Source organism: Berkeleyomyces rouxiae, assembly GCF_048999995.1.
Source record: "Berkeleyomyces rouxiae strain 22BRR77 chromosome Unknown BrBRR77_ptg000001l, whole genome shotgun sequence".
Taxonomy (NCBI): Eukaryota; Fungi; Ascomycota; class Sordariomycetes; order Microascales; family Ceratocystidaceae; genus Berkeleyomyces; species Berkeleyomyces rouxiae.
The window spans coordinates 2,392,188-2,417,200 of record NW_027396491.1 but is presented as its reverse complement, the minus strand read 5'-3'; the positions used below and the strand labels follow the sequence as shown (position 1 = coordinate 2,417,200).

The window sequence follows — 25,013 nt, the reverse complement described above, 5'->3', positions numbered from 1 at the left end:
TAACGTTTTGTTTTTCCAAGGACAGAGTAAACACAGAACAACGATATGAAGATTGTAGCACGAATACTTGGGTACATGGACAAAGTGTGTGCGGAGACAAGAAACAACAAGAACGACAGACCTCTGTGCCGTAAGCCAGAAACGCAACATGAATAAAACAGGAACCCGAAAACGCCGTGCAGATATCATATAGGAAGGCAAAAAGAAAACCACAACCAAAAAAAGAAACAGACTAATCGCCACTTTCACAACCCATATGGGCACACATGCCCTTCAGACGTGGCTTTGGATGCTGCAGCCCATGGGGGACACTCCTAGCCTTTTGCTAGACTGCCCGCGTTCCATGTCATATTGTGTTGTAGGAGGCGAGCCCATGGCCGAGACCGTCTTTTTGATGCTGTTTTTCAAGCGTCGGCTCCGCGAATCATCGATAGCGACTGGACCCGGGGTCGCCTCCGCAGCAGGAACTGAAGCCTCTAAGGCGACAGACGACGACGAGGACGACAGAACCGAGTGCATTTTCTTGCCCAAGAAGAAGCTCGCCACCGAGCCTGAGGCCGAACCCGGGCTCACGACGGTGGTCGCTGTCGACGACACGGACTCGGCTACAGACTCGGCATTGAGGCTCGGTGTTGCACTGGACGAAGATGTCGCCGAGGCGGTGCGTGAAACCTGAGGAACGCCAGGTAGCGACGGCCGCGGCAGCGCAGCAGATGGGCCGCAGGCTTGCGGAGACGGGCGGGCAACAACAGCGGCAGAGGTATTAGACATGACTGAAGAGCGTGGCGCAAGGTCAAGCGAGAATGTGTGAAAGCGAAGCGGGTCAGGCGGGGGGGCTGTAGGAGAAGGCACAAAGAAACCGACTGGCTCACAAGTGGCGTAGAGGCAGGATAAAGGTCACTGGGAGGGAGGTTTTCTGTTAGGCGAAAGACTGCGGGTACGGCTCTTCTGGCTAGGTTTTTAGAAATAAAAGAAATAACTAAAAAAAAAAAGGAGTCCGCGATAGTTGAACTGGGAAGGGTCAAAATAAAAGTGGAGAACCCTGCTGCACGTGAAGACAAAGAACGTCGAGGCCGAGGACGAGTTTAAGAGTTGAAGAAATTCGAGGAGATTTCGAGGCGAAAAAAAGAGAAATAAATCGAAGGTCTTGGTCGGGATTTTTCTTTCGACTTTTTTTTCTTGGTGTTGGTAGGTCCTTTGGACTCGGGGAATAGGGGGGGGGGGGGGAGGACGACGACTAGAGAGATAAGCGTCTGGGCGTGCTAACGCTTAGTTGACTATCAGATCGGGAGGGGAGTTGAAGTGAAGGTCTTTGTGAGACTCACAAGTACATACAACACTAGGAACAAAAGAAAACATCGTCTTACGAGGTGGATGCCGTCTACTTGTATATCATACGGCGACAGATCGCCTGCAGATGGCCGTGCTCGCCTACAGATCCGGCTCCAGAATGAAACATGCCCAACGGAAAGTTGCCATCGGGCTGCTGCTGGCTGTTGCTGGCTGCTTCTACTGGCTGAATAGCTGGCACTGGGCTTAGAGGGATGGATGTGCCTGCTTGTATGCTTGTCTGGCACATCTTATAGCAGAGTCCCACCTCTTGCTATCGCTCTGGGCCATACTCTCAGTCCTATTGGCTGGGCTGTTATACACCACACCATACCATGGCTGCATAGGATTAGGCGGCCACCGTCACAGTTGGACAGGGCTTGCAGAAATGTAAAGTTCACTGACGTATGCATAGTTATACAAGTGCGCAAGTATGTGCCTTTCGGAATTCATGCTACCTGTGGAAAATATCACCGAGGGCATTTGGATCCACCAATGCACTCATGTATGAGGCATTCTGGTGAGTGTCTGAGAAGCCGATTCGCAGTAGATGAAATGAAAATGGAACTTTCTGTTTTGAGAAAGAAAAAAAAAACTAGTCTGTTGCTGTTTTATTGTCACAAAGAAAAAAAGAGTCGCTACTGTACATGTATGTGTATGTCATCTTAGAAGTGATAAACCTCCCCCACCACGACTCCCATCCTCCCGGAACCGATAACTGCCTGCCCCACTCACAGCTCTTCCTGGATGTCGATATCTCCCTCGTCGTCCTCGTAGTGCTTCAGCGTCTTCATGTGAGCACTGCCCTGCTTGCGCTCTCTCTTGAGCGCGTCGTAAAGCGTCTTGGTCCAGTGTCCCCGATGGCGCTTATTTCTGTTCATGAGGCGCTCGACATGGAAGTCCCAGCAGCGCTCGCTTGTCTCTGTCTCCTTAAGCAGGCACAGATCCGCCGCCTGACTCCTCTCCACCGGCTCTACCAGCGGCCACTGGCCTCTGAGGGCGCCCATATCCTCGTCCAGGAATGTGTCCAGAACCACCTGGCCCACGCGGCGCTGGGCTGGGGCCAGTTCTGGCTCCTCGCGCAAAAGTACCTGGAGTAGATGTCTCATGCCGCCACTGGCCAGGAAGGCAGCGCGGAACTTGCCATCTTGGAGCAGGCCGCCATACATGTTCACCAGCGAGCGCACGCGGTGGGCCGAAGCCTTGGTTTCCGCGGGCATGGAACCGAGAGATGTAGTTGGTGCAATAATTGGCTGGTCAAACACCTTTTGCTCCAGCGGTGCCCGACCAACTCCACACGTGTGCTTCATCAGCCGATCCCACTTTCCCATGACTTCTCTCAATGCCTTGGGGTTGTTCTGGAGCGCCCCACCCAGAATATGGCTGGAGACCTGGTCACGCGGGTAGTTCTTGGAGGAAATGCCAGCCGAGGGCGGGTCAAGCGAGAAGCACATCAGTGCCGCCACGGTATCATAGTCTGAGGTCATGAGCTCGCCATAATACACATCATGGGCAACGTCCTCCAGAGATTCCAGAGCTGCGTCGAGAGCCGCGTTGCCCTCGGAATCGCCTGCGTGGAGCTTTGCAAGCGCAGCAAAGATGGCGTCGGACTGGGGAAGCGCCTTCTTGGAAACGTGGTCGCCTGCGTCGTAGAAGCCTGTCATGGGGCCGTCCTGCTTAATCCGATCGTGGGCATCCTCGTAGTCTTCGACAGCCACGATGGAACCATGGGTATCAACAAGGACGGCCTCGAGACTTTTGTCGTCGTCTTCCGCGGGGTTGTAGAGCTTGGCTTCCTTGCGGCCGGTGTAGATGTTCATGCGGACGTGTAGTCCAGGTGGCAGGTCCTGGTCGTCATGGACGTTCTGGAACTGGTCGGTGGGCTGGAAGACTCTAGGGTAGCATTCTGACGGGTCCGAGGTGTGGCAAATGATTTCGTGATGGGGTGCGGCTGGCGGCAGAGGAGAGGCGCTGGCGAGAATCGAGGGCACCAGGGCAAACATTAGTTTGGCACCGAGCATTCTAGGAGAGGCTCGGCTGCTTCTAGCCCTTTGCTGACGGTAAACCATTGTGATTGTTGGTTGTTTTTTTTTGAAAGGAAAGAAAAAAGGCAAACTCAACTTGGAGCTGGATTACCTTCTGTACTGTGAGTGTAGAAACGAGAGTTTGTGAAAAAAAAGGGAAAAAACAAACCTACCAATAAAGCCTCTTATGAGAACTCGAGATTCTCGTTTGGACACTTAAGACCAGGCATCTAAGTGGCCTGTGTCACGGACTAGATATTTCCGGTCACGTGAATATGACCGACTCGTGGATCCAGGCGCCCAGATGGTGCGGTGCGGCTTGGACAAAGAAATATGTGTCATCCATCGTACAAAAGTAGAGCCACGGTACACAAATACGCACGCCACGGCGGCGCCAGTGCCGCGCCTGTTCGTCTCTTTGTAGCCTGTGCCGCATGAACAGCCCTTGTGCCAGGGATCCACAAATAGGGCCGCTCGGTATAGGTCAATACGAGACTGCTCGAGAAAGCACTAGAAGTTTTTATAGTGCGGCAGGCATTGGGGAGTTTAGGGTTGTGCTATTGTGGTGGTTATCTCCGGGCAAGAATGCCAAAACCAGGCGACTAACTCCACGATTGTTGCTACAAGCGCAAACTCACAACGTAGTCGGTGTGTCCTGAAGAACTCACTACATTGGTCGGGGTTTAAAGAAAATAACAAACAAGCTAGCTAGAATAACTAGTTATTGTACACACACATAGAGACCTGCGATTCATTATCACTAGGCCTCGGATCATCTCAACACTGACGTGACTTTCCCTCTCTTCCCCACACCAAGCCAGCCATGAGCCACAATCACCCGATGAATACCCGCCCAGACTCCATGCACCAATAGCAGTCTGGCTAAATCCAGCTTCGCCAACGACCCTGCGACGTCCGTCGAAAATAGGCCTCACAATCCGTCCGCCCCCCTCCGACTCTGCGGCGCCAATTGCCATTGCGACTTCCGGTCACTCCAGCTTCAGATTCTCATATACCACGCACGCATTTCTCCTTTTCGGAATCTGCCATGCTCGCTGTGCGCCAGAGGGCTGTGCGCCAGGCGCTGCGCGCTCGTCTTTTCCGTACCCAACAACGCTTCTCGTCAAGCCATGCCCACGACCATGCCCACCATCACCACGCCGCGCCGGTGAACGAATCCTTCGGTGTATGTTGAGTCTCTTGTGCTGCTTTGCACTCCGGCGGCTTGTGGGCGCTCTGGAGAGCCAATGCCACGGGCGGTGCCTTTTTTTCGCTTCATTTTGGGACTATATCACCCTCCGTCTCCGCCGAGCTTTCTGGGGCCCCACGGGGGAGCAACATGACTATATCAGATCCATCTTACCTCTGGCTCCGGGGGCCAAGCAACATCTAGCCCGCTGGCTTGCTCTGACATCTTAATAGCTCCGGAGCATCGCCAAGACACATCCTCAATCACAAGTACCAATCGCTAACCATCGTCATTGTAGCTCGGACTCTACTTGTTTGCCGCCTCTCTGCCGGCCTCCCTGATTCTATACAAGCTATCCCAGCCTAGCGCCGATGGCACCCAGCCGTCCATCACGCGCTACCTGCAGCAGTACATGGCTCTGGGTGACCTGTGGGAGGAGCGCAACAAGGGCCACGTTGCTGCCGTCGAAGAGGCGGCGCGCGACCGCCTGCTGTTCTTCCACCAGCCCCGGCCGCATCACTACGAGGTCCGCGAGATAGAGTATGTTCCTTCCGCTCTGTGTATTTCTCTGCGGCTGTCCAGGCAGTTGTAGAGGTTGCGAGCTTTTACCTTGCACCCTCTCCACCCCCTCCACAGACTCTGACTAACAACCATGCCCCGGCTTTCTTTCTCTGTGCAGGTCTCTCTTTGCTGGCTCGCGGCGTTGTGTGCCTCCTAGCATGAACGTCAACCTGGACAAGGTCACTGAACACTACAGAAACCTGCACCACGAGGACGAGGCTCGTAAGGCCAAGGCTTTGGCTACCAGAACTGCCGCTCCTGCACAGTGATGCTTCACATCTTCTCGTCCTTTGCAAGAACTCATACTACAGAACTACAGACATGCATGCAATCAGTCGGCTGCATCTTTAACAGCAACTATTTTATATCTTCCGCTTGGTACGCCTTCGTCGTATACCAGGCAGACAATACAGACAGAAAATACAGACAATTCTTGAGTCTCTCTGAATCATTGAAGCCCAGACTTTGCTTTCATTTTTCCACAGTGACCTTGCCATTTTCAACTCATGCGCATTTTTAATGTGCTTTGGAACGCACTTTTCCCTTTGTCATCAGATCAAAACCCTACGATCGAACTGTAAACTAATTCATAGGGTTTATGAAACTACCCCTCATCATCAAGTCAATAGAAGCTGTACTGAGACCAGGAGTGAGATGACCATAAGAAAATCTAAATCTCCCTAGCTCTACATAGACCCCAATGACATCAAGGTCACGGTGCTAACATTAGGATTGACGAGGGGAAAAAAAACAGAGCATCAAACCCGTTCATGTTCAACATGCCCATATAAACTAGCAGTTTCACTTTCGTAGTCGTAACTTGAACTATCGTAACTTTTTTTTGATTCATTCGTCACGAAGGCATCCCAAAACATGTGCATTTGCCTCGTGTGACCTTGCGAGATAATGCAGAAACCTCCAACCCTTCCGGAAACACCACGCAAACATTTACTTGAGGGGAATGAAACGCGAAGAGTGGGTGGCACCGATACCGGGGCGACCGTGCTTGACGGGCTTGCTGTAAGATGGTTAGTCAAATGTGGGAACAATTGGGCCTGGAAGAGTAGAAAACCGGAACCAAGCTTGTCCTTCTAGGCGACCAGAGTAGAATATGGTGAATACGTACTAAGAGATAGAGAACTCACCCAGGTAGTGACCAACCATCTCAGGCTTGATCTCGACCTGGTTGAACTCCTTACCAGAGTAGATACCGATGACGGAACCAATCATCTCGGGGACAACCAGCATGTTACGGAGATGGGTCTTGACGGGCTCGGGCTTCTCGTTGGGCTCGGCCTCCTGCTTGGCCTTGCGGAGCTTCTTGATCAGGCCCATGGGGCGGCGCTTCAGACCACGGTTGATCCGGCGGCGGGCACGGGCGTGAACGACCTTGCGGAGCTCATCGGAGCTCAGGTCCAGAAGACTACCAACAATGTTAGCTTTGGCCCATGTATATAGGTTATGTGGCGTGTAGAAGAACCAAGCCAAGAGGGCAGACCAGGGAGATTGGATCAAATCTTTCAGTAGCATTGCACCCAGTTACAGGTAATCTTTTGCTCCTCCACCAATACTTGGGTGACATATTCGTGAATTGTCGGCTCAAAATTGGTGGCGGATGCAAAATTATCAGGGCAGCCTCAAAGATTGAAATAATAACCACGGCGAGTAATCAACGGCAGGCGTGTGTTCGAAGGCATGGTTTAATTTTTGAAAAGGCAGAACGTACGCATCGAGGTCGACACCACGGTAAGAGAACTTGCGGAAAGTTCTCTTGCGCTTGAGCTCAGCAGCCTCAACGGCGTTCTGTGGACCCAACAGTAGTTAGCCAAATGCGCCATATTCTCACATTGCTGCGTAGTAATGTAGCCATATGTGTATATGTGTGTGGATGCGTTGGGATCGTGAAAGAATCAAGTCGTTGAACAGTCGGCAGCAGTGGTTGTCCGGTGGTCCAATATCGATTTTTTCGGGCGGCAGTGAAGATGGGATGGCGGTGTCCATATTGAGGGGATGATAGTGAGCATCAAGTGCTCAGGATAGCACGTACGTATTCGTCGTCAGCCATTTTTGCGGATGTGTTGTGTGGTGAATACGATTTCGGATTGACGATGTCGCGAACTGCGTTATGACGGGTCGTGGTGGACAGTATTGCAGACTGGGGACAACTGGGAATTTCGGCTTCAGGGCTTTAGTGCCCTCTAGTGTTCCCACACGTGATTTTGTGCTTTGTGGGAAATAAATCAAATCAAATGTGTGTAAGATCCACACTCATGCTTGATAAACACTCTCCCTCTTTGAGATAAGATAAGATAAGCGCCTCGGTCTAGTGGGGCTGTTAGTTAATGTGGCGTCGACTTGCTAGACTTCTTGGACTCGACTTTTACCACTGGGGATTTGCCATGAGTACAATAAATGAGATTCTTATTGAGCGCTTGCAAATACTACTGCATCAATCTATCTTAATTCCACTGTCTCCCAGTCAAGCTCCATGCATTTGTACTTTAGGCTGCATCTGCTCGTGCTGTGGAAAGTTCCCACACGTACGTAGAGGTTTGGATCAGAAGCTTTATGGAGAACAAGGCCTCTCAGGTTGTTAGAATCGCACTTGACTCCAAAGGCCTCCTCATCTTGGCTAACATCAAGAGCTATAGGACTTTGAATCAGAGGCAGAAGGTAGAGGGACTGGATGTCGTGATCGCCAATCATGCCGTCAAATTTAACCCAGATGAAGGCAAGTGAGCTTCTTTCGTACTGCAGGTTGACCAGGTTGCGTTCTTGGCTCTTGATATACATGTCCTGTAGGCAAGACGAGAGGGTGAGCAGCTTACCGCGTAGGATGATGTAGCCGTTGATGATGGCACCGAAAGGGTTAACACCGGACACGGCTGTATGTGCTTCCCAGTCTTGGATTCCTTCGGGACAGATCTGATATGTCTCCATGTCAGGCATCCACCAACAGTCGCCTCCCTGGTTGGCATCGCGCATCCAGCTCCACGAAGGGATGGCATCAGATTTGAACGCTGCTGAGCGGTCAATCAAAGACCCTCCGTCTCCAGATGCGGGGTAACGGAGTCGTCCATCTTGAGCAGAAGCCTGCAGCCGCTCAATGAGGGCGGATAGGTCATGTTGCGGGCCCTCTTGCTCCCATGAAATGTCTGTGATAAACGTTTGCTTCCATGCGCCAGCAAAGAACTCTTCGGCGGGAAAACCCATGATGTAGGAAAATTCACTGGCGAGACCAGACAGCGCTGGGAGCTTGTCACTCGCGACTGTGAGGCCTTTGTTCTGGTAGCGCTGGGCAACGCTGTACCACTGGGTAGCTGACCTCGCCAAGTTGCTCTTGTCACAGTCTTCGGTGAAAGCAGGCCGTCTCTCTTGGTGGACGGCCTGGTTGATGCCCTCAAGTTTCGTAACCCGAGATGGAGACTTGAAGTACACATAGGACGCTCCGAAGATGATGAGTCGTCTAGATAGGCATTGTTCCTGGAACACCCATCCACGGCTAGCCCAGTGGCTTCTGTCAATGTCATGCATGTACTGCGTCTCCAAAGTCTTGGCCTCATCGCTGTCCTTCCGGATACTCAAATAGCCCTTGATCTCTGACGTATTAGAAGACGAGATCAAGGGGATGTTGATCAAGGTCGGCATGGAGGAGTCCGGGCCAGTCAGGCGGCCTCTATCGAGGAAGCTCTGGTGGCAGGACGTTGTGTTGGCTGCACAAACTGTCACGAAAGAAAACTTGTAGATGAGAGCCATCTGAGAGCCTTCTTGCTCCCAATCCTCGCGATCATTTTGGATAATGCAAAGAGCATCTACCCACAGGTATGGGATGCCCAGGTGGCTGCAGACAGTGACCGCATCCTTCACAGTGTCGGGCAGTCGTTCAAACGGAACGCCTTGCATGTGCTCGTCAAAGGTTTCATGCGTTGTCTTCAACTGGGCACTGGCTGCCTCAGCACTGTTTCCCCAAGAGTAGCTTAGAGTGGCATAGTGAGGCCAAACCTCGGCATCACCAATCTCAGTCAAGATGTCGTCCCTCAACTTGAGGTGAAGGTTTCCCGATGATGTGTAGTCTTGAATGCTAAGCAGTCGCTTGGGCAAGAATTTCTTCTGGGCAACTTCATGGCTGGTAGCTTTAAGCTCTCGGTGAATATCCTGGATCACCCACGAATTATCACCACGTGAGGCAAGCTGCGGCGAGCCCGGTGTGATTTGAGTCGCAGTTGCTGTTCAAGTGTTAGTCTGATGACATTCAAGTCGAGTCCGAGAATTTAGATCGGGAAAACTAGACGGATACTTACGATGATTAAGGGCGCACTGGTAGATCTGGTACGTATTCTCCGGGTCTCGGTTTGCGGTAAGTAAGTCAAAGTCTAGGCAAAAGGTGCCATTCTCGGCATCATGGAAGACTTTGACCTGAACCTCCTCCGAAGCGGGCTGGCCGTCATCCATCTGAACGACATTCTGAAGGAGAAACAGACAGAATGAGCAAGAGCTGTTGGCATCGTCGGATCGAGTGGGATAGGCGTCATCAAACTGGAGAGTGGTTCTTAGCGACGAAGCTGCATCGGCACCAAGATCGGCCATGGGCTGGGTCTCCAGCTTGGCCAGAATCTCGTCGCCGAGGTCTTGAACAAGTGAAGAACACTTGTCACAGAAGTTATAGGAGTCCATTTTCAGATAGTAGTCAAGCAAGAACGGGAAGTCTCGAAGCGGCTAGCGTTTCGTCAATATAAGGGAGCGTTAGGATAGAGCATACAAGTGAACACGGGCGCACCTTAGCTCCATACTCGTACTATTTAGCCAGAGCCTTTAAGCCCTCTTATCAACCCTGGCCAGCCGCCCGCACAGACCTTGGGAGCATTGCATGGCATTGTATTGTGCCGTCTCCCCGCTCGATGCTAACTGGCTGCCTGTGGCTCAACTGAGGCTTTGTTCCCGGCCGTGATTTCAAGGTAGGTTTCTCTGCCTCCGCCTCATTATCATAGGATACAACTCGCGTTCAACATTGCGTGGTGCATGAAGGGATCGCCGCAGGATTCTCCAGCCGCGGGCTTCTGGTGTAGTCCGAGATGCGTCTTCCGTTGTTCAAAGGAATTCCACGAAACAGCAGGGTCACGAGGGCGGCACTGGCGCTGACACAAGGCGATGCTGCCCATGTGATGAACTAACGAAACGAGTCTTTGCCAACATGCTATTGTTGAGCAATCTCCTTGAGAAATGGCCCAATGTCGCTGAACTATACGACTAGTCTTTGCAGAGCCGCTAACGAGACTTGCAGGTGACCACGATTTCTGCACCAGAGGCATTGCAGTTTTCTATCTTACCCGCCTCATGCACTTGTAGAAACTTTGTAGTTATATATAAGTCGATACTGCCGATTGGTTGTTGACCCCTGATTCCAGAACCTTAACTAAGCTTCTGGAAGGCCGGTATCATGGCAGTGAATAACCCTGGGTAACCCTATTTTAGCCTCACTACCCTCGCATTTGTTTGGCGCGGTGACCAGCTTGGTCTCAATTTGGCGTTTCCTCGAGCTTCGCATCACATGCAAATCACTATCGCCCAATTGTTCGACTGAAGGCTGCCTCCACCAGCCGCTAGTCCTCTATTATACAAACCATACATCTTCTCTTCTTTCCCAAATGCCTGCGCCTTGGGACTTGGTGCCTAGCCATGAGCTACTGGTCGTGTTGGTGACGGGCGCCAACAGGTATGCCTTCACCCTTTGAAGATATCTCTCTGCTTCCAATGCTCTCCCAATGAGAATGCTAATCTGTCTTGCTGTGCTGTAGTGGCATTGGCCTCGGAATCGGCCAGAAGCTGGTTGACGACTTCCTTGCCCAGCGCTCTGCCTCATCGCATCTGATCATCATCCCGACAACACGAAGTCCTTCAAAGTCCCGCGAGACGATTGCCACTCTCCGCGCGTATCTCGCGACTGCGTCCAAAGCCTTTGCCGCGCGCGCATCTACGGCGGATCCTGAAACTACCGCCAAGATTGTCGACAGCGTGCGCCAGCGGGTTCACATCGTCAGCATCCAGCTCGACCTTTGCGATCTGAAAAACGTGTACCACGCGGCGCAGACGCTTGTTTCCGGCACCGTGAGCAATCCACCCGCAAAGGATGGCACGCCGGATGAGTTGACCGACGTGCGCATCCCGAAGCTAGATTCGGTCATTTTCAATGCTGGATTTGGCGGTTGGACAGGTATCGATTGGATCAAGATGATCAAGTGTGTGTGGAGAGAAGGCATCCTCGCATCCTGTACGTGGCCTGACTACAAAATAGCGGCACCGGGTGATGTGATTTGCCAAAAGAAGGCCAATGGCGAGGTGAGTTTGAGCTTTTCTAGTTGGAATTACAATCGTTAGGGCTACTCTCTGCCCTAGCATTCTCTTACACATTACTTCTATTTACTAATACCGCCACTCATTTAGACGATTAAAGCCACAAAACTTGGTACAGTATTTTGTTCCAATGTTTTTGGCCACTATGCCTTTGGCCATTGTCTGATACCCCTTCTTAGTCGGGAACAACCTGGTCAGGCTCCTGGTCGCATTATCTGGACGAGCAGCATTGAGCCACAAGGAGACAGCCTGTGTCTTGATGATATTCAAGGCGTGTCCTCGCTAGCCCCCTACGAAAGCTCGAAAAGACTTACAGACCTTCTTGCGATTACCCACACGCTCCCCAGTGTTGCACCCTTGACAAGTTCGTTTTTTGCCGGCACCAGCCGCAACAACACTAGCAACCAAAAGATTGGCCCCTCCATGTATGTCACGCATCCCGGAGTGGTTGCGTCGCCGCTGTTCCCTCTTGCAGCGTGGATGTTTCAGTTCTATCGCCTAACTATGTACTTGTGCCGTATCTTTGGGTCTCCATGGCATCCGGTCGAGGCTTATGCCGGCGCAACTGCCGCCGTGTGGCTAGTTCTCAGTTCGCAAGCCGACTTGGACAAGGTCCAGGCTCAGCAGACGAAATGGGGAGCGGCCGTCAGTCCATCAGGAAAGACATACGTCAAGCCGACGGAAGTTGACGGATGGGGCTGGAATTCAAAGAGTCTAACCAAAGAAGAGGTCCAGAAAGAGGTTGCAGAGCCCAATCTCATGCGGATGATGGTGGGGAGACACCCTCATAGTACAGACGCTACAAACGAGAGTAGAGCAAAGGTTGAAGCAGAGGGAGCTCGCATATGGCGTGAAATGGAGAGTCTGCGGGTAGGGTGGGAGAAGTTGCTGGATCTTTAGGCCAGTAGTTGTATAGCGCGTACAGAGTTGCAGGAGGATTGCTTCTCTCTTGATATCATTAGCCTCGAGAAACCCAACTATACCTTTGTATAAAGTTGTGATTCCACAATCCTACACTGCAGCATGTAAGACACTCGGAATTATGAATCGCAAAACTCTCGAGACGTGCCCCGCGAAATTGGGCTTCTCATTAACACATTAACACCGCGGATACTTTCTGTATTCCATATGACAGACAAGTAAAGTATCGCGGTAAATCAAACACGCAAGGTGGAATTTTTGATAAACATGACAGGTGACTGGTATTAACTCTGTTATACTGTACCATGCTGTGTGATATTTGGGTTCCGGTCGTGTACAGGCCCTTCGGGAATGATTTGGCCGTGGAAGAGTTCATTGGACCTGTTACGTCGCAAAAGATTGCTTGTATCCCGGCCAAACATGCCGATGCACATTGGCAGCGGCACAACGACGGCTCCGATAACAGCCTGGAATATCAGGCTCTTCTTCATATGGTTCGGCGGACTGGCTCCATCGCCTGCCTCCAGCGCATCGCTGACGACGATGAAGCATGCGCCCAAGAGCTGGCCCAAGGACCAGGCCACAGTAGAAGCCACTTCGGATCCAACAGGATAACTGAGTTCAGCCAGAAACTCGAGTGCCACTGGGATAACGCTAAAGGAAGCGGCACCGAGCACACCGAGCACAACGTACGGGCCGACTACACTGCCCGTCTCGGGCATCCAGATGAAGGCAATGTACATGGCAGCGATGATGGGCACAGCGCATTTGAGCGCAGGCAAGAACTTTTTGTGACGGTCGAAGATGGGCGAGGTGATGGCTGAGCACACCAGACCGGCCACAATAAGGACGGCACCACCGATTCCCGCATCGTCTTCAGAGATGCCGTATGGCTCGAGCATTTGGTTAAGCAGGGAAGAGATGTTGTTGAACAAGCCAATGTAGGTTGCAAATGGAATTAGCACGAGCCAAATCTCCAAGGAGCTGGCAAGAAGGCGCAGCGAGTCGGTTAAATTAGGGCGCTCAACAGTCGACGTGTGCGACACGGGAGTTGGCGGTCGGGCAGGGATTAAGAACGTGGGGATGCTGGCAACGGTGGCCTGGAAGAACTTGTCAGCGTGGGACATGGCGGGTCGGCCATGCAAGGGGATAGTCGGCATGGCGGTGAAGCCAGGGGGAAAGGCTCAACTTACTATAATGGCAACATACAACACGGCATTGGAGATATCACCAGGCTCGTCTACCCACATCGGCGTGATCAGCTGTGCCAGCGCGGCTCCCAGTGGATTTGACAGCGTGGCGATCGCCGTGGCTACCACGCGGCCCTTTTCCGTAAACCACAGATCGGAATAGGTGGTCGGCGCAGATAAGATAAACGGCTGGGCTAGGCCAATCAGCACCTGCGAAACAACAACCAACGAATACGTGCCACCATCTCGAGAATGAGAGCTGGCATAACGCACCCAATTTCCTACCAGTAGCAGTGCCGAGGCCGCCATGAATGACGGCTTGGGCCCCAAGTGCAGTAGCTTGATGGTGAAGGGTGCGCAAAGACAGTAGGAGAACTGGTAGGAAATAGAGAGCCAGTTGACGCCAGTTTTGCTGGTGCTGTAGTACTTGGCCGCGTGATCTGACACGGGCGCAAAAAGAAGCCACTAGGTACATCTTGTTAGAATATGTTGCGTGTAGTTTGGAGAATTCACAATGTGCTTACTCCCCAGTTCACAGCCAGATTGAGCAGAAACATCTGGAACATGCCCAACCAGCGTCTGCGATACGTCCGGAATACTATGTCCTGGCTAGCTCCATGGCCCCGGCTATCCGGCGTTCTGTTGCGCTCAGTCAGTTCATGAGCACCGGGCTCAAGAATTCCTTCTTTACTGAATTGGCTCGATAGTGGGAAGTTTGACGGCGGGTGGCGAGAAAACGCCTGGACAACGGCGGCCGAATCGGCGTCCATTTTGATGTAGGCCGCGCCGGCGTCCTTTATTAGAGACGCCACGGTGCCGGTTAAAAAAGATCGGAGGTTGAAAAAGGGAAGGGGGCCTCGAGGCGCGGATCGCAAGACAAAAGACGGAAAAAAAAGAAGGCCAGAACAACAAAATAGAAAGACAGAAAGAGAAATGGAGTGTGCGAATCGAGCTTCGCTCCGCAAAAGAAGAAATAAACAAAAGAGAAAGAGAAAAGACGAACCGGTAGTTCTTTGGCCCGAGCTCGTGCTCGTGCAAAGGAAACAGAAACCAAGGCCAACCAAGACTTGATCCCCCCTGTCCCACCTAATAAATCACAAACACAAGCAGAAACATAGGAAGAGACTATAGTGGCGAACAGAGATGGAGATGAGGGGGGCGGGCATGCACCCCATGTATGTGTGTGTATGTATGTATGTATACTTGTACCTACATTATATGGTCATTTTGCGTTAGATCCAAAAAGCGCAATACACGCCCAGAACTGGCGCCCTTCTTTTGTTCGGCTTGGGGCGTCTCCGCCGTGGATAAAGACAGGCAGCCCAAGGCCATGGCTGGAAGGATTTGTGACAAGTAGGTTTAGCCCATTCAGGTAACGAAGGCTCCAGGTCCGGTCAAAGAGGGAAGGGCGATGCAAACGGGCGCCGACAGGGGGATCCAACGACAAAACGGACAAGTGCTTGTGAAAATCCCGCCGAGGAAACAATAAACTGAGTGTGGACTTGCACAAATCGCGACTAACAAGCAGCGAGCGAGGCCGGATTGCGATGGGAGTCGTGCTCGGCCGTGGACTCGGGGCTATATTTATCTGTTGCAATTGCTCTAAATCTCACGCCGGATGGAAGCTCCGAAAAAAAAAAAAAACTAGGAAGGCGCGGCTCGTGGCAAGATGCGGGCTAGGATGAAGGTGGGCCCGAACGGGAAGTTGGGATCAAGGCGCCTTCCGCACACTGGCGCCTCGACCATTTACCCTTTGAACAAAAGGCAGGTGTGTGCATCTTGGCTAGACCGATCTTTCCAAAATTGAGCTAAGCTTGTGCAACGAAGGGGAATCCTGCAGAGGGATGTACCTGTGTAGCTACTTACATATGTAGTACATGTATGCTTGTGATTGTACTGGGACAATGGTGGATAACAGAAAGCCAGGACAACGGAGTAATGTATGTTTGAGTTTGTGCTTGGACTTGGGACCTGTTGACTAGTTACCTGTGGGTATCTCCCACACTAGTTTGTACTCGATTTATACAAATGTACATACATTAGATATTGCAACGTCAGACAGCCGATCACAGGTTGTTGTTTCCTCTTTCCTAACGCTCGCTCCTTGCTTCTTTCTCCTGGTCCCCATCCATGTCTGAGACTTTGTGGAGAGAGACACTCAGACGCTAGCGCGTTGTCGCTTGTTCCCTGCAACCCTATTATGCAAACCCTAGGACTTTCAAGCTAACAACCCTAGGTACACATGACCAGGGCTATGTGCCGCCAGAAACCCCGCTGTGACACAACCCTTGTTCCAGCTCCAAGCCTAAGCTTTCACCCAAACTTGGTGTATGTGTCTTTTCCCTGACGAACATTGACTGTTGTTCTTCTCTTTTGACATCGTGACTTTTGACGCAGCTGCATAATTCATCGCTTCATTCCCCGCCCATCGCCGCTCTTCGACTGATTGGCTGTTCTACTGTCACTGTTTCTTCTCTCCTGTCCAGGTATTCCAATAACGAGGCCTCCTTTATCGTCAGAAGCCTTCCACCAGGGGCCCTCCCTTGCCACTGCGCTCTGTTCTCTCTCTGACAAAGCAATCTTGATATCGGAATCGGAAGCGATAACAACACCACCAACGCCTCAATCGCCTTCTTGATCGAATCTGCCAACTACCAGTTCTCTAGTTGCAGCTCTAGTATCAGATCGATCCGACTCGGCCCAGATCAGCTTAAGCCTTCGATCTCAGTCCCCTTTTGCCGGCTCCCATCACCATGTCTCGCCGCTCGCAAAACCCCGCTGCTGAGCGGATAGCCCAGAATCAACAGACAATCAAGAGTCTCCTGAAGCTGGAATGCAATAAAGTGTGCGCCGACTGCAAGCGCAATAAGCGTGAGTTGCCAGTTCTTGCCCGCCCAACTTGGTTGAGTGTTTGGTATTCGCATCCCGGTGTACTAACAGACTGGTTGTAGACCCGAGATGGGCTAGTTGGAACATCGGCATTTTCATTTGCATTCGCTGCTCTGGCATCCACCGCAGCATGGGCACCCACATCAGCCGTGTCAAGTCTGTCGACCTTGATTCTTGGACCGACGAACAGGTGGCTAGCGTGCTCGCCTGGGGAAATGCCCGCGCCAACAAATACTGGGAAACTAAGCTGGCGGCCGGCCACGTGCCCTCGGAGAACAAGATCGAAAACTTCATCCGCACCAAGTACGAACTGAAGCGCTGGGCTATGGACGGCCCACGTCCTGACCCGGCTACTTTGAATGTCGAGGGTGACGAGGATATTCCATTGAGCCTTGTCAAGGAGAAGCACAACATTGAACGCAAGGAATCGATAAGGAAAGCTTCTATTGGACAGTCATCTACACCAAAGCCCGTGGCCCCTCCGCCGCAGGTTGACCTGATAGGCGGGGATACCTCGTCGCCCACTCCGCCAGCTGCCGCCCCGGCCAAGGCAACGGTCAAGGCCTCGGCTGCTAAGCCTGCAGGTGGCCGAGATTCGCTTCTGGGCCTAGACTTCTTTGGCGGCGCAACATCGACGCCCTCACGCCCCTCGTCCACGACAAACTCCGGCTCAGGCGCTGCTCAGTCCCGCCCCGACTTGAAGCAGTCTATTCTTTCTCTTTATGCCTCGGCTCCTCGCCCTCAGCCTGTTGCCGCCGCGCAACCGGCTGCTGCTATGAGTGGCTTTGGTGGTATGGGAGCCCCGGCGCCTCAGAACCAGACGTCACTGGGGGGACTGAACGATGCCTTTGGTGGGCTCAGCTTTGGAGCCCCTCCTGTTCCTGTCTCTCCCCCCAAGCCTGCTGACCCCTTTGCTAATCTGGGTCTTGGTGGCTCTAAGTCGCCCGTTCAAACGTCTAACAATGTATTCTCCAACCTCAGCGGAGGTAGCTTCTTTGATACTAAGCCTTCTGCCTTGGCCCCTTCCCATACTACCAAGCAACCATCTTACAGCGGATTCGGTGATTTTGCCTCTCCCTCGACAAGCTCTACTCCCAAGCCGGCGGCATCATCTGCTATGGGCGATCTTTTTGACCTGTCAACGCCTTCTCCTGCTGTTGCCACGGCACCTGTCATGACACCAGCGGCGTCGGCTTCTGCCTTCAACCTGACGTCCCCTGGCGTCAAGTCCCCCGTTGTCCCTCCTACCACCACACCTGCCGCTGCTTCTGGCAGCAGCAGCAACGCTTGGTCTGGCTCCGATGTCTGGGGAAACAATGCGTGGGGCTCCGAGTCTAAGCCCGCAACCACAAAGCCCATGGCCCCGGCCCCGGCCGCAGCCGCAGCACCCACCAACGATTTTGGCTGGGGCTCTGGTGGTGGTTCGTCATTTGCATCGACAAGCATTGTTCCTGGCGCAGCGGGTGGCTTTGCACCGACGCCGGCTGTAGCGGCCGACGAAGAATTTGGTGGCTGGGCTAGCAATAGTACACCCACTGCTTCGACGACGACAACGGCGACGGCAGGTGGTAACAAGGGCTTTGGCGGCGATAGCGATCTGTTTTCGAATGTGTGGCAGTAACTTTTGGGACAGTAAAATGACTAGAGGGCATTTCGCGGGGTGTTTTCTTTTTGACTACGGGTGTTTTTTTAATTTATTGTGAGGCTGGCCTTTTTTCTTTATCAATACGAACAAGGACGTTGGTTCTTTTTATTTTCACCGGAGGTTAGTAGTAAATAGAATATAGAGTCAGCAAATAGAATCTGTTTGTAGCATTGTAGAGGCTGTATACATGGTGTATGTATGTATGTAAGTATGTGTAATGGATATGGCGGTGCAGTCGAGAGTAGTACAGAAGAAGAAGAAGAAGAGAAGAGCAAGCAGAAACAATAAAACGCCGAGCCCAATGCTATGCCGAGGAGTATTTACGCAACAGAAAAGACAAAGGCGAGAAAGAAAATGGCCAACAAAAGTAGAGGAGTACATAGTATAGGGCAAAAGCAGAGAACCAAGAGGTATGCGATCTAGATAGACAGAAGTGGTCTCTTTCCGCTTGCTCTAGAAGAACATCTTGGACAGATAGTACAATAACATGAAGAAGAGGATGATGAGCCCCGACAGCTTGAAGATGGCGACCTTGTTGCCGGAGGCGGCCATGCGCGTAAGACGTGTCGCAGAGCCCTTGAGCTGGGTGGTCATGGAAGAGAAGGTATCGTTCTGCGGGAAGAAAGCAGGTCAGCAGGAAGGGACGGGACGAGACGAGACGGCGACGGAAAAAAGGAAAGACAAGGGAGAAGGACTCGGCTAGTCGTACGGTATTGTCAAGCACGTCTTGTGAACGCGCGTGATCGTAGATGTCGACGGTGACGCTCCGGAGCGCGGACACCTTCGCGCTCAGGTCGTTGAGGCGCTCGTTGTTCTGGCGCTCGCGCTCGTAGGCTTCGGACATGGTGGGCGGCCGGAACGGAGGAATGGGCGAGAGAGAGGGATGTGGTGGGAGGTGGTGGGAATGTGTAGGTGTCGATGGTGTTGTTATCGTGTGCGGATCAAGTCGTCGTGAGGGGTTCGGTGGTACAGGAAAAGAAGGCCGTGAAGATTGGTCTACCAAATCAAAGAGAAGAAAGACTGAGGACGGCAGGTTGCGAGTCGAGACGGTGGCTTGGGGCAGCTTGTTCCATGTATGAAAAACGCCGGATTCGCTTGTGTTGCAGGTTTCCAGGAGCCTTGTCTCTCCTTTGATTTGTCTCAGTATGGGAGAATTGGGAAGGGGGGGGGCGCCACAGTTAGCGATCGACGCAGGTAGAGGAATCTCGATCCATGACGTAGAGTGTGGCTGAAGAGACAGCGAGTGGCGGCTTGCTCAAGTAAGCAAGGGGCCAGGGGGAAGGCCGCAGTTGTATGACAGAAGGCAGGAATCAAGCTTGAGGTAGCAGCGGGAAGCTTGAAGCTTGATGGAAAGCTCGAGAGGGAGCGAACCCCGCAGTGCGGAAGACGATGAGGTAAAGTGGACGAAAAATACAGACCAGTACATGCATGGATAAATAGAGAGATAGTTAGAAGCATAGTGAACTATGACGTGGACTTGTATGCATGTATGTGGATCTCCCGGTGTGCATTTATCCGCACCTTCCAACACCAGTGCAGAAATATCAGCAAGCAGACTGGCGCTGTGGACTGGACTTCCGCGGAGCACAGCCTCGCTGATGACGAGCCCATGATCCGTTTTCGCAGTCTAGCTTGTGACCTCTGTGATAATTTGTCTGCCTCACTTTGCTAGCTGGCTGGCGCCTTGAAGCTGTTTCCGCCCCCCGTTGCTATCTGCATAACACTGTTATCTCGCCTGCTCTTCTTTGTCCCCCCTTAAGCGCATAAGCTGGCAGTCTGGGCGCACAAACCGGCCTCTCCGCCTCGCAGCATCGACCACATTGACAGGCTCAGAATCCAGCCGTTCTGTTGCTGTGTGAACTCTGGGCATCATCGGCGCGACCAAAACAAAAGCGAAATATCTAGGGAATATCGAAAGAAGAAAAAAGGACGCCAGACTGAAAAAAATAAAAGCTTCTTTTAGCATAGTCATTCGCACAAAGACGGCAACTACTGTTTGCATCACGACAAGCTTTTTTTTGTCCCCGGGCGCCTTCGTCATCGTATTTCTCTACATCGTTCTCTTTTTCTTCTCTTTCTTTTCGATTCTTTCTTTCCTCTTCCCCCGCCTACGCATTTGTTTCTTCTCTTTTTTTTTTCCCCTTCCTCCCTCTTCTTTTTCCGCTTAGCCGCCACGCTTCCCGTCCAGCTAAATCGAACCGCCGACAAATCCGCCCAGTCTGCGCATCATGGGCCTCCATAACCCTTTGCCGTCTTCGCTCTCATGTAGGTTTCTGCGCCCCTTGCTTCGCTTGTCCTGCGCCTGTTCTGACCGTGTCGTGACTCTTGTTGCTTGCCAGCCGAGTGCAAAAAGTGCGGGAAAATCCTCGCCTCGTTCACCGATCCGCGCCAGTCGTTTGGCCCCGACAAGATCATCCCCGCTTCGATCCTCGCCAAGGCCCAGGTACAACACAACATGCCATCACCAGCTTTTCCGGCTTTCCCACTTTGACCTTCACCCCCGCTTCCATTGTCTCTCTGCCCCCGCCTCCCGCTAACCCCGCTCATCGCACAGGGTCTCGCCATCCTTACCGTCATCAAGGCCGGATTCCTCGGCTCCGCTCGCTTCGGCAGCGGTCTCGTCGTCGCGCGTCTTCCTGATGGGAGCTGGAGTGCTCCCAGCGCCATCGCCACCGCCGGCGCCGGATTCGGCGGCCAGGTCGGCTTCGAAATCACCGACTTCGTCTTCATCCTCAACGACGCCAGTGCCGTGCGCACCTTTGCCCAAGCCGGCTCGCTGACTCTCGGCGGCAACGTCTCCATTGCTGCCGGCCCAATCGGTCGCAATGCCGAGGCCGCCGGCGCCGCCTCGCTCAAGGGCGTGGCTGGAATCTTTGCCTACTCCAAGACTAAGGGCCTGTTTGCCGGCGTGTCGCTCGAGGGTTCTGCTATCATCGAACGCAGCGACGCCAATGAAAAGCTCTATGGCCAGCGCCTAACTGCCATGCAACTGCTATCTGGCGTGGTACCACCACCGCCGCAGGCCGCCCCGCTCATGAACATGCTCTCGTCGCGCGTATTTGCCGGCGTCGGCAACAACACCATGTACAACGAGCCAATGTTCAACGACTCGAACCGCCACTCGCAAAACTACCGCCACACTGCCGACTACTCGTCGTCACAGTCCAACTTCAACCGCCCGTCGCGCGCAAGCACGTGGCAGGACCCTATATACGACCGGCCCAACTTTACCCAGAAGACCACCGGCAACGGCAACGGCAACGGCACTGGCGCTGGCGCGACAACCGGCGGCAACCTCACGCGCAGCAGCACCATTTCCTCGACCCGCGACGTAAACATCAACCCGTTCCCGCGCACAAATACCGGCAGCACCCTGACTTCGTCGGCCGCGGCGGCCGCAGCAGCAGCAAGAAAGCCGGCGCCACCAAAGCCCAACGCCAGTGCAAAGTCGGCACTGATGAAGAAGAACGAGGCTGTGGCTATGTTTACCTTTGAAGCTGACCAGCCGGGCGATTTGGCTTTTAAGAAGGGCGATGTGATTACAGTGCTTAAGAAGACGGAAAGTGATAACGACTGGTGGTAAGTCTTTTCTTCCTTTTGGATTTTTTCACCTCTTTTTCTATTTGAATGATTGACTAATGACTTTCTTTTTTTCAGGACCGGCATGATTGGAAACCGCCATGGTATATTCCCAAGCAACTACGTCAAGATGATGGAATAGAAAGCTGAATGAGAGGAGGTCTACTGAAATAAGGGTTGTGTATTGTTTTTTTTTTTTTTTTTTCTATTTCTTTTGTCTTCTTCCTCCCCCCATTTCAAGTCGCTTTTTTTCGGTTCATGGCCACATGTGATTTCTCGGCTTCTACATCCTTTTTGTTTTGCTTCGCATCATGGTGATAGGTGATGGAAGCCCTCGGTGCTACACCGACAACCCTGCTTTATATATGTAAAAAGATACATAGCCATCACAAGCTTGTTGAGGTTGACAAGGCAATTATACATATATCCTTTGAGATTAGATGCAAAGCCACAAGGGGGCAAAAGGAGAATCAAGACAATGGATATTCATGAAATGAATTAACTATGCAAGCAAGAGTAGAAAAAACATGCACAAGATACGCCTAAAAAAACCAAATACTCCCAAGAAGAAGAAGAAGAGATAGGGACGAGGAAGATGACTCTCAGGACAAACTAGGAAAACAACCCCTTCTCCGTCTTCCGGTCCCAGCGGGCCATGAGAGGAGAACGGCGCAAAAAAAAAAAAGAAAGAAATCGGCAGGGACCGGTAATGTCCATGTATGACGTCATTTCTGTATCACCACACATCTATACACATAGTAACAGCTTGATTCTTCTGTGACCGCGTTCCGTATTCCCTTGTGCCTGTTCTGTTATGGATCCAGGCCAATCTTTCATGGCCGGCAACGCTCATCCATTCATCTGGTGCCCTCCCCGCTGGCCACCAGGCCTTGCGCGCCGCGGGCCGTCTATTTATTGCTCTTCTTCTTTTTCCGCTTGTTCTTCTTTTTACTCGAAACACTACTACCCGCAGGCGCCACCGGGCTGGTTGAGACACCCTGCTCGGCGGGTCTGAGTGCGCTGCTGCTGCTGCCACCATCGTCGTTGTCTGATTCGCCTTCGTCATCCGAGTTGGCACCGCGTCCTGTGCTAAGCGACGCGGCTGTGTTACTCCGTGACGGCCCCTTGGTGCTGGCGTCCTCGTCACCTGAACTTGCCGTGTGGATGACAATCTTGCGTACACCGCCTGTTTCAATGATGCTTTCGGTGATTACACTTCCCGACGTGCGATAAACTTTCATTTCAGGGCTGCGGCTGCCGGAGGGCGTAGATGATGTGGAGGAGCGTTGGACTAGGGCTGTCGGTGACTGCGAGCGAGCCGACGGTGTGCTGGTGGGAATAATGATCTCGCTTTCACCATTTTGGTTCTCGGTGATACACACATGTGTAGTGCCATGGTTGCCCGAGTTGTCGATTTTGTCATCGACTTTGATATCATTGCTGGTAGATACTATTTTGACTGAAGGTCCCAAGGTGCTGCCAACGCTGGCAAGAAGAGGCGTACGTTCATCATCATCGTGCTCATTGACATGTTCATGTTCATGGGCATTGCTAGATACAAGTGGACGCATGGCAGGAGAGCCCACAACATGTTTGATCTTGACGGACGCAAGCTTGGTATCCTTGGGGTTCATTGCAGGGTTCGAAGGCCCAAGGCGCTTCAACTGTTCACGCATTTCATCGAGGTTGGCCTTGACAGCAACAGGAGTTAGGCCAGGACGGCCGTCACTAGAGGGTGCGCGCATCATGAAGGTAGCAGTCACTGGTCTGGGGTTATGCGAGAGGTCCAACGCCGCAATCGAGTCGTCAGCTACAAACGAACCGCTTACCACGCGGGCATCGGCGGGCTCGACAGGTTCTTGGCGGGTGATTCGGGCTTTGGGAGCAGGCGTAAGACGGCGAATGGCTTTGTGGACATCAATGTACACGTCAGACTCATCGATGATTTCCCTGTAGTGAAGTGTGTTAGTACATGATATGTGGGCGGAATGTGTTTGTAAATAAATAAAGACTTACTCTCCAATAAGCTCCTCAATGACATCTTCCAAAGTGACGACACCCATGGCACCATGGTCTTCACCAGGGCAAGCCGAGACAACCACCATGTGAGACTTGCCTTCCTGGAAGAAATTGACAATGTCTAGGCAGCTGGTTTCGGGGCGAGTCTCGGGAAGAGTAGCAAGAGGGAAGTCCGAGACGCGGCTGCAGTCTTCGGGGTCGTATGTAATGAGAATCTTGACAAGCAACATGCCAACAAAGTTACGAGTATTGCCGGGCGCATGAATGGGAATACGCGAGTAGCCAGCAGATAGAATCCGATCCATGGTGCGCTCGTCCAAGACAGTGTCTTCCGACATGATGAAGACGTCATCCATGGGTGTCATGACGTCGCGGACAGGCTTGTCTTTCAAGTCTAGAACTGCGCTGATGATTGTGACCTCGTCAGCATTCAGGCGATTTGACACATCACCAAGGGTTTGATGCAGATTGACAAGCTGTTTCAAGCCGCTCTTTTTGTACACGGTAGGATGGTCCTCTCCAAGAATCCAGTCCAGAAGTTTGGCGATGGGCCAGGACAACGGAGCCATAAGCCACATCATGACTAGCACGGGCTTTGCCATGAAACCACCGATTTGCAGACCGAATCGCACGCAGATGGACTGCGGCAGAACCTCGCCAAAGATGACAATTAGAGCCGTACTGCCAACAACAGCAGCCACGCCGCCACCCAGACAACGGTCTAGAACCACAGGCAGAGTTTCGTTGACAATGACATTGGACAGCAGGAGGGTCACGAGCACCCAGTGTTTTCCGCGCTTAAGAAGATCGTAGACCCGTTGAGCGTTTTTGTTTTGCGGCTCTGAGGTGTCACCGGCTAGAACCTGTAGATAGACGTCATCCTGGCCCATGAGGCTTTATGACGGGGATGTGTTAGCGAAAAAAGACGGTAGACAAGAGAGACGAAAAAGCCTTCCAGCTGAGCTGTATACTTACGCAATGGTCAGGCCAGCAAAGGCGCCGCCGGCAAGGACGAGAATGGCAGACGTTATGTACAGCGCCGCAAGATCGCCGCCCTCGATGGGCTCTTCTTCGGCGGCGCGATTCGAGATCTTGGAGTTGATGACGGGCGCAGCGGCAGCAAAAACCGAATGGAACAGGAGTCGCGTCATGGAAAGAAGGGAGCCGTGGGCGGCCGAGGGCCTGCCCACGGCGCGTGAACGGCCTCGCAGATTGGCAGAGGGCATCAGGATGGGAAACAGCGATGTGAGTCGGGGGGCGCGTTTGGAATTGATGGGCCAACGCTCGCTTTGGCTGCGTATCTACTGGAGGAGGCC

General features: G+C 52.5%; 11 protein-coding genes across 11 annotated transcripts; 4 read left to right on the top strand and 7 right to left on the bottom strand.

Annotated features, from left to right (window-relative positions):
* Window positions 1-273: 273 nt before the first annotated feature.
* On the bottom strand, window positions 274-771 carry BROUX77_000705 (uncharacterized protein; the record flags this gene model as incomplete). Its single annotated transcript, XM_073752098.1, has 1 exon — window positions 274-771. One exon carries the CDS (start codon window positions 769-771, stop codon window positions 274-276), a length of 498 nt encoding a protein of 165 aa, XP_073608942.1.
* A 1,289-nt stretch (window positions 772-2,060) lies between these two features.
* BROUX77_000704 (uncharacterized protein) lies at window positions 2,061-3,398 on the bottom strand (the record flags this gene model as incomplete). Its single annotated transcript, XM_073752087.1, has 1 exon — window positions 2,061-3,398. One exon carries the CDS (start codon window positions 3,396-3,398, stop codon window positions 2,061-2,063), a length of 1,338 nt encoding a protein of 445 aa, XP_073608941.1.
* A 1,003-nt stretch (window positions 3,399-4,401) lies between these two features.
* BROUX77_000703 (uncharacterized protein) lies at window positions 4,402-5,372 on the top strand (the record flags this gene model as incomplete). Its single annotated transcript, XM_073752076.1, has 3 exons — window positions 4,402-4,539; window positions 4,841-5,082; window positions 5,222-5,372. The coding sequence occupies 3 exons, from the start codon at window positions 4,402-4,404 to the stop codon at window positions 5,370-5,372; spliced, it is 531 nt and encodes a 176-aa protein (XP_073608940.1).
* A 679-nt stretch (window positions 5,373-6,051) lies between these two features.
* Window positions 6,052-7,168, bottom strand: BROUX77_000702 (uncharacterized protein; the record flags this gene model as incomplete). The annotated part of the gene is made up of 4 exons (XM_073752065.1): window positions 6,052-6,121; window positions 6,230-6,526; window positions 6,830-6,906; window positions 7,151-7,168. The coding sequence occupies 4 exons, from the start codon at window positions 7,166-7,168 to the stop codon at window positions 6,052-6,054; spliced, it is 462 nt and encodes a 153-aa protein (XP_073608939.1).
* A 389-nt stretch (window positions 7,169-7,557) lies between these two features.
* On the bottom strand, window positions 7,558-9,777 carry BROUX77_000701 (uncharacterized protein; the record flags this gene model as incomplete). The annotated part of the gene is made up of 2 exons (XM_073752054.1): window positions 7,558-9,329; window positions 9,405-9,777. The coding sequence occupies 2 exons, from the start codon at window positions 9,775-9,777 to the stop codon at window positions 7,558-7,560; spliced, it is 2,145 nt and encodes a 714-aa protein (XP_073608938.1).
* Window positions 9,778-10,748: 971 nt separating this feature from the next.
* Window positions 10,749-12,354, top strand: BROUX77_000700 (uncharacterized protein; the record flags this gene model as incomplete). Its single annotated transcript, XM_073752043.1, has 3 exons — window positions 10,749-10,816; window positions 10,899-11,439; window positions 11,545-12,354. The coding sequence occupies 3 exons, from the start codon at window positions 10,749-10,751 to the stop codon at window positions 12,352-12,354; spliced, it is 1,419 nt and encodes a 472-aa protein (XP_073608937.1).
* Window positions 12,355-12,668: 314 nt separating this feature from the next.
* Window positions 12,669-14,335, bottom strand: BROUX77_000699 (uncharacterized protein; the record flags this gene model as incomplete). Its single annotated transcript, XM_073752030.1, has 3 exons — window positions 12,669-13,475; window positions 13,569-14,030; window positions 14,090-14,335. 3 exons carry the CDS (start codon window positions 14,333-14,335, stop codon window positions 12,669-12,671), a joined length of 1,515 nt encoding a protein of 504 aa, XP_073608936.1.
* Window positions 14,336-16,318: 1,983 nt separating this feature from the next.
* On the top strand, window positions 16,319-18,075 carry BROUX77_000698 (uncharacterized protein; the record flags this gene model as incomplete). Its single annotated transcript, XM_073752019.1, has 2 exons — window positions 16,319-16,436; window positions 16,517-18,075. 2 exons carry the CDS (start codon window positions 16,319-16,321, stop codon window positions 18,073-18,075), a joined length of 1,677 nt encoding a protein of 558 aa, XP_073608935.1.
* A 477-nt stretch (window positions 18,076-18,552) lies between these two features.
* Window positions 18,553-18,943, bottom strand: BROUX77_000697 (uncharacterized protein; the record flags this gene model as incomplete). Its single annotated transcript, XM_073752008.1, has 2 exons — window positions 18,553-18,711; window positions 18,809-18,943. 2 exons carry the CDS (start codon window positions 18,941-18,943, stop codon window positions 18,553-18,555), a joined length of 294 nt encoding a protein of 97 aa, XP_073608934.1.
* A 1,384-nt stretch (window positions 18,944-20,327) lies between these two features.
* Window positions 20,328-21,820, top strand: BROUX77_000696 (uncharacterized protein; the record flags this gene model as incomplete). Its single annotated transcript, XM_073751997.1, has 4 exons — window positions 20,328-20,364; window positions 20,439-20,542; window positions 20,654-21,678; window positions 21,757-21,820. The coding sequence occupies 4 exons, from the start codon at window positions 20,328-20,330 to the stop codon at window positions 21,818-21,820; spliced, it is 1,230 nt and encodes a 409-aa protein (XP_073608933.1).
* A 766-nt stretch (window positions 21,821-22,586) lies between these two features.
* On the bottom strand, window positions 22,587-24,923 carry BROUX77_000695 (uncharacterized protein; the record flags this gene model as incomplete). The annotated part of the gene is made up of 3 exons (XM_073751986.1): window positions 22,587-23,628; window positions 23,695-24,591; window positions 24,673-24,923. The coding sequence occupies 3 exons, from the start codon at window positions 24,921-24,923 to the stop codon at window positions 22,587-22,589; spliced, it is 2,190 nt and encodes a 729-aa protein (XP_073608932.1).
* Window positions 24,924-25,013: the final 90 nt, after the last annotated feature.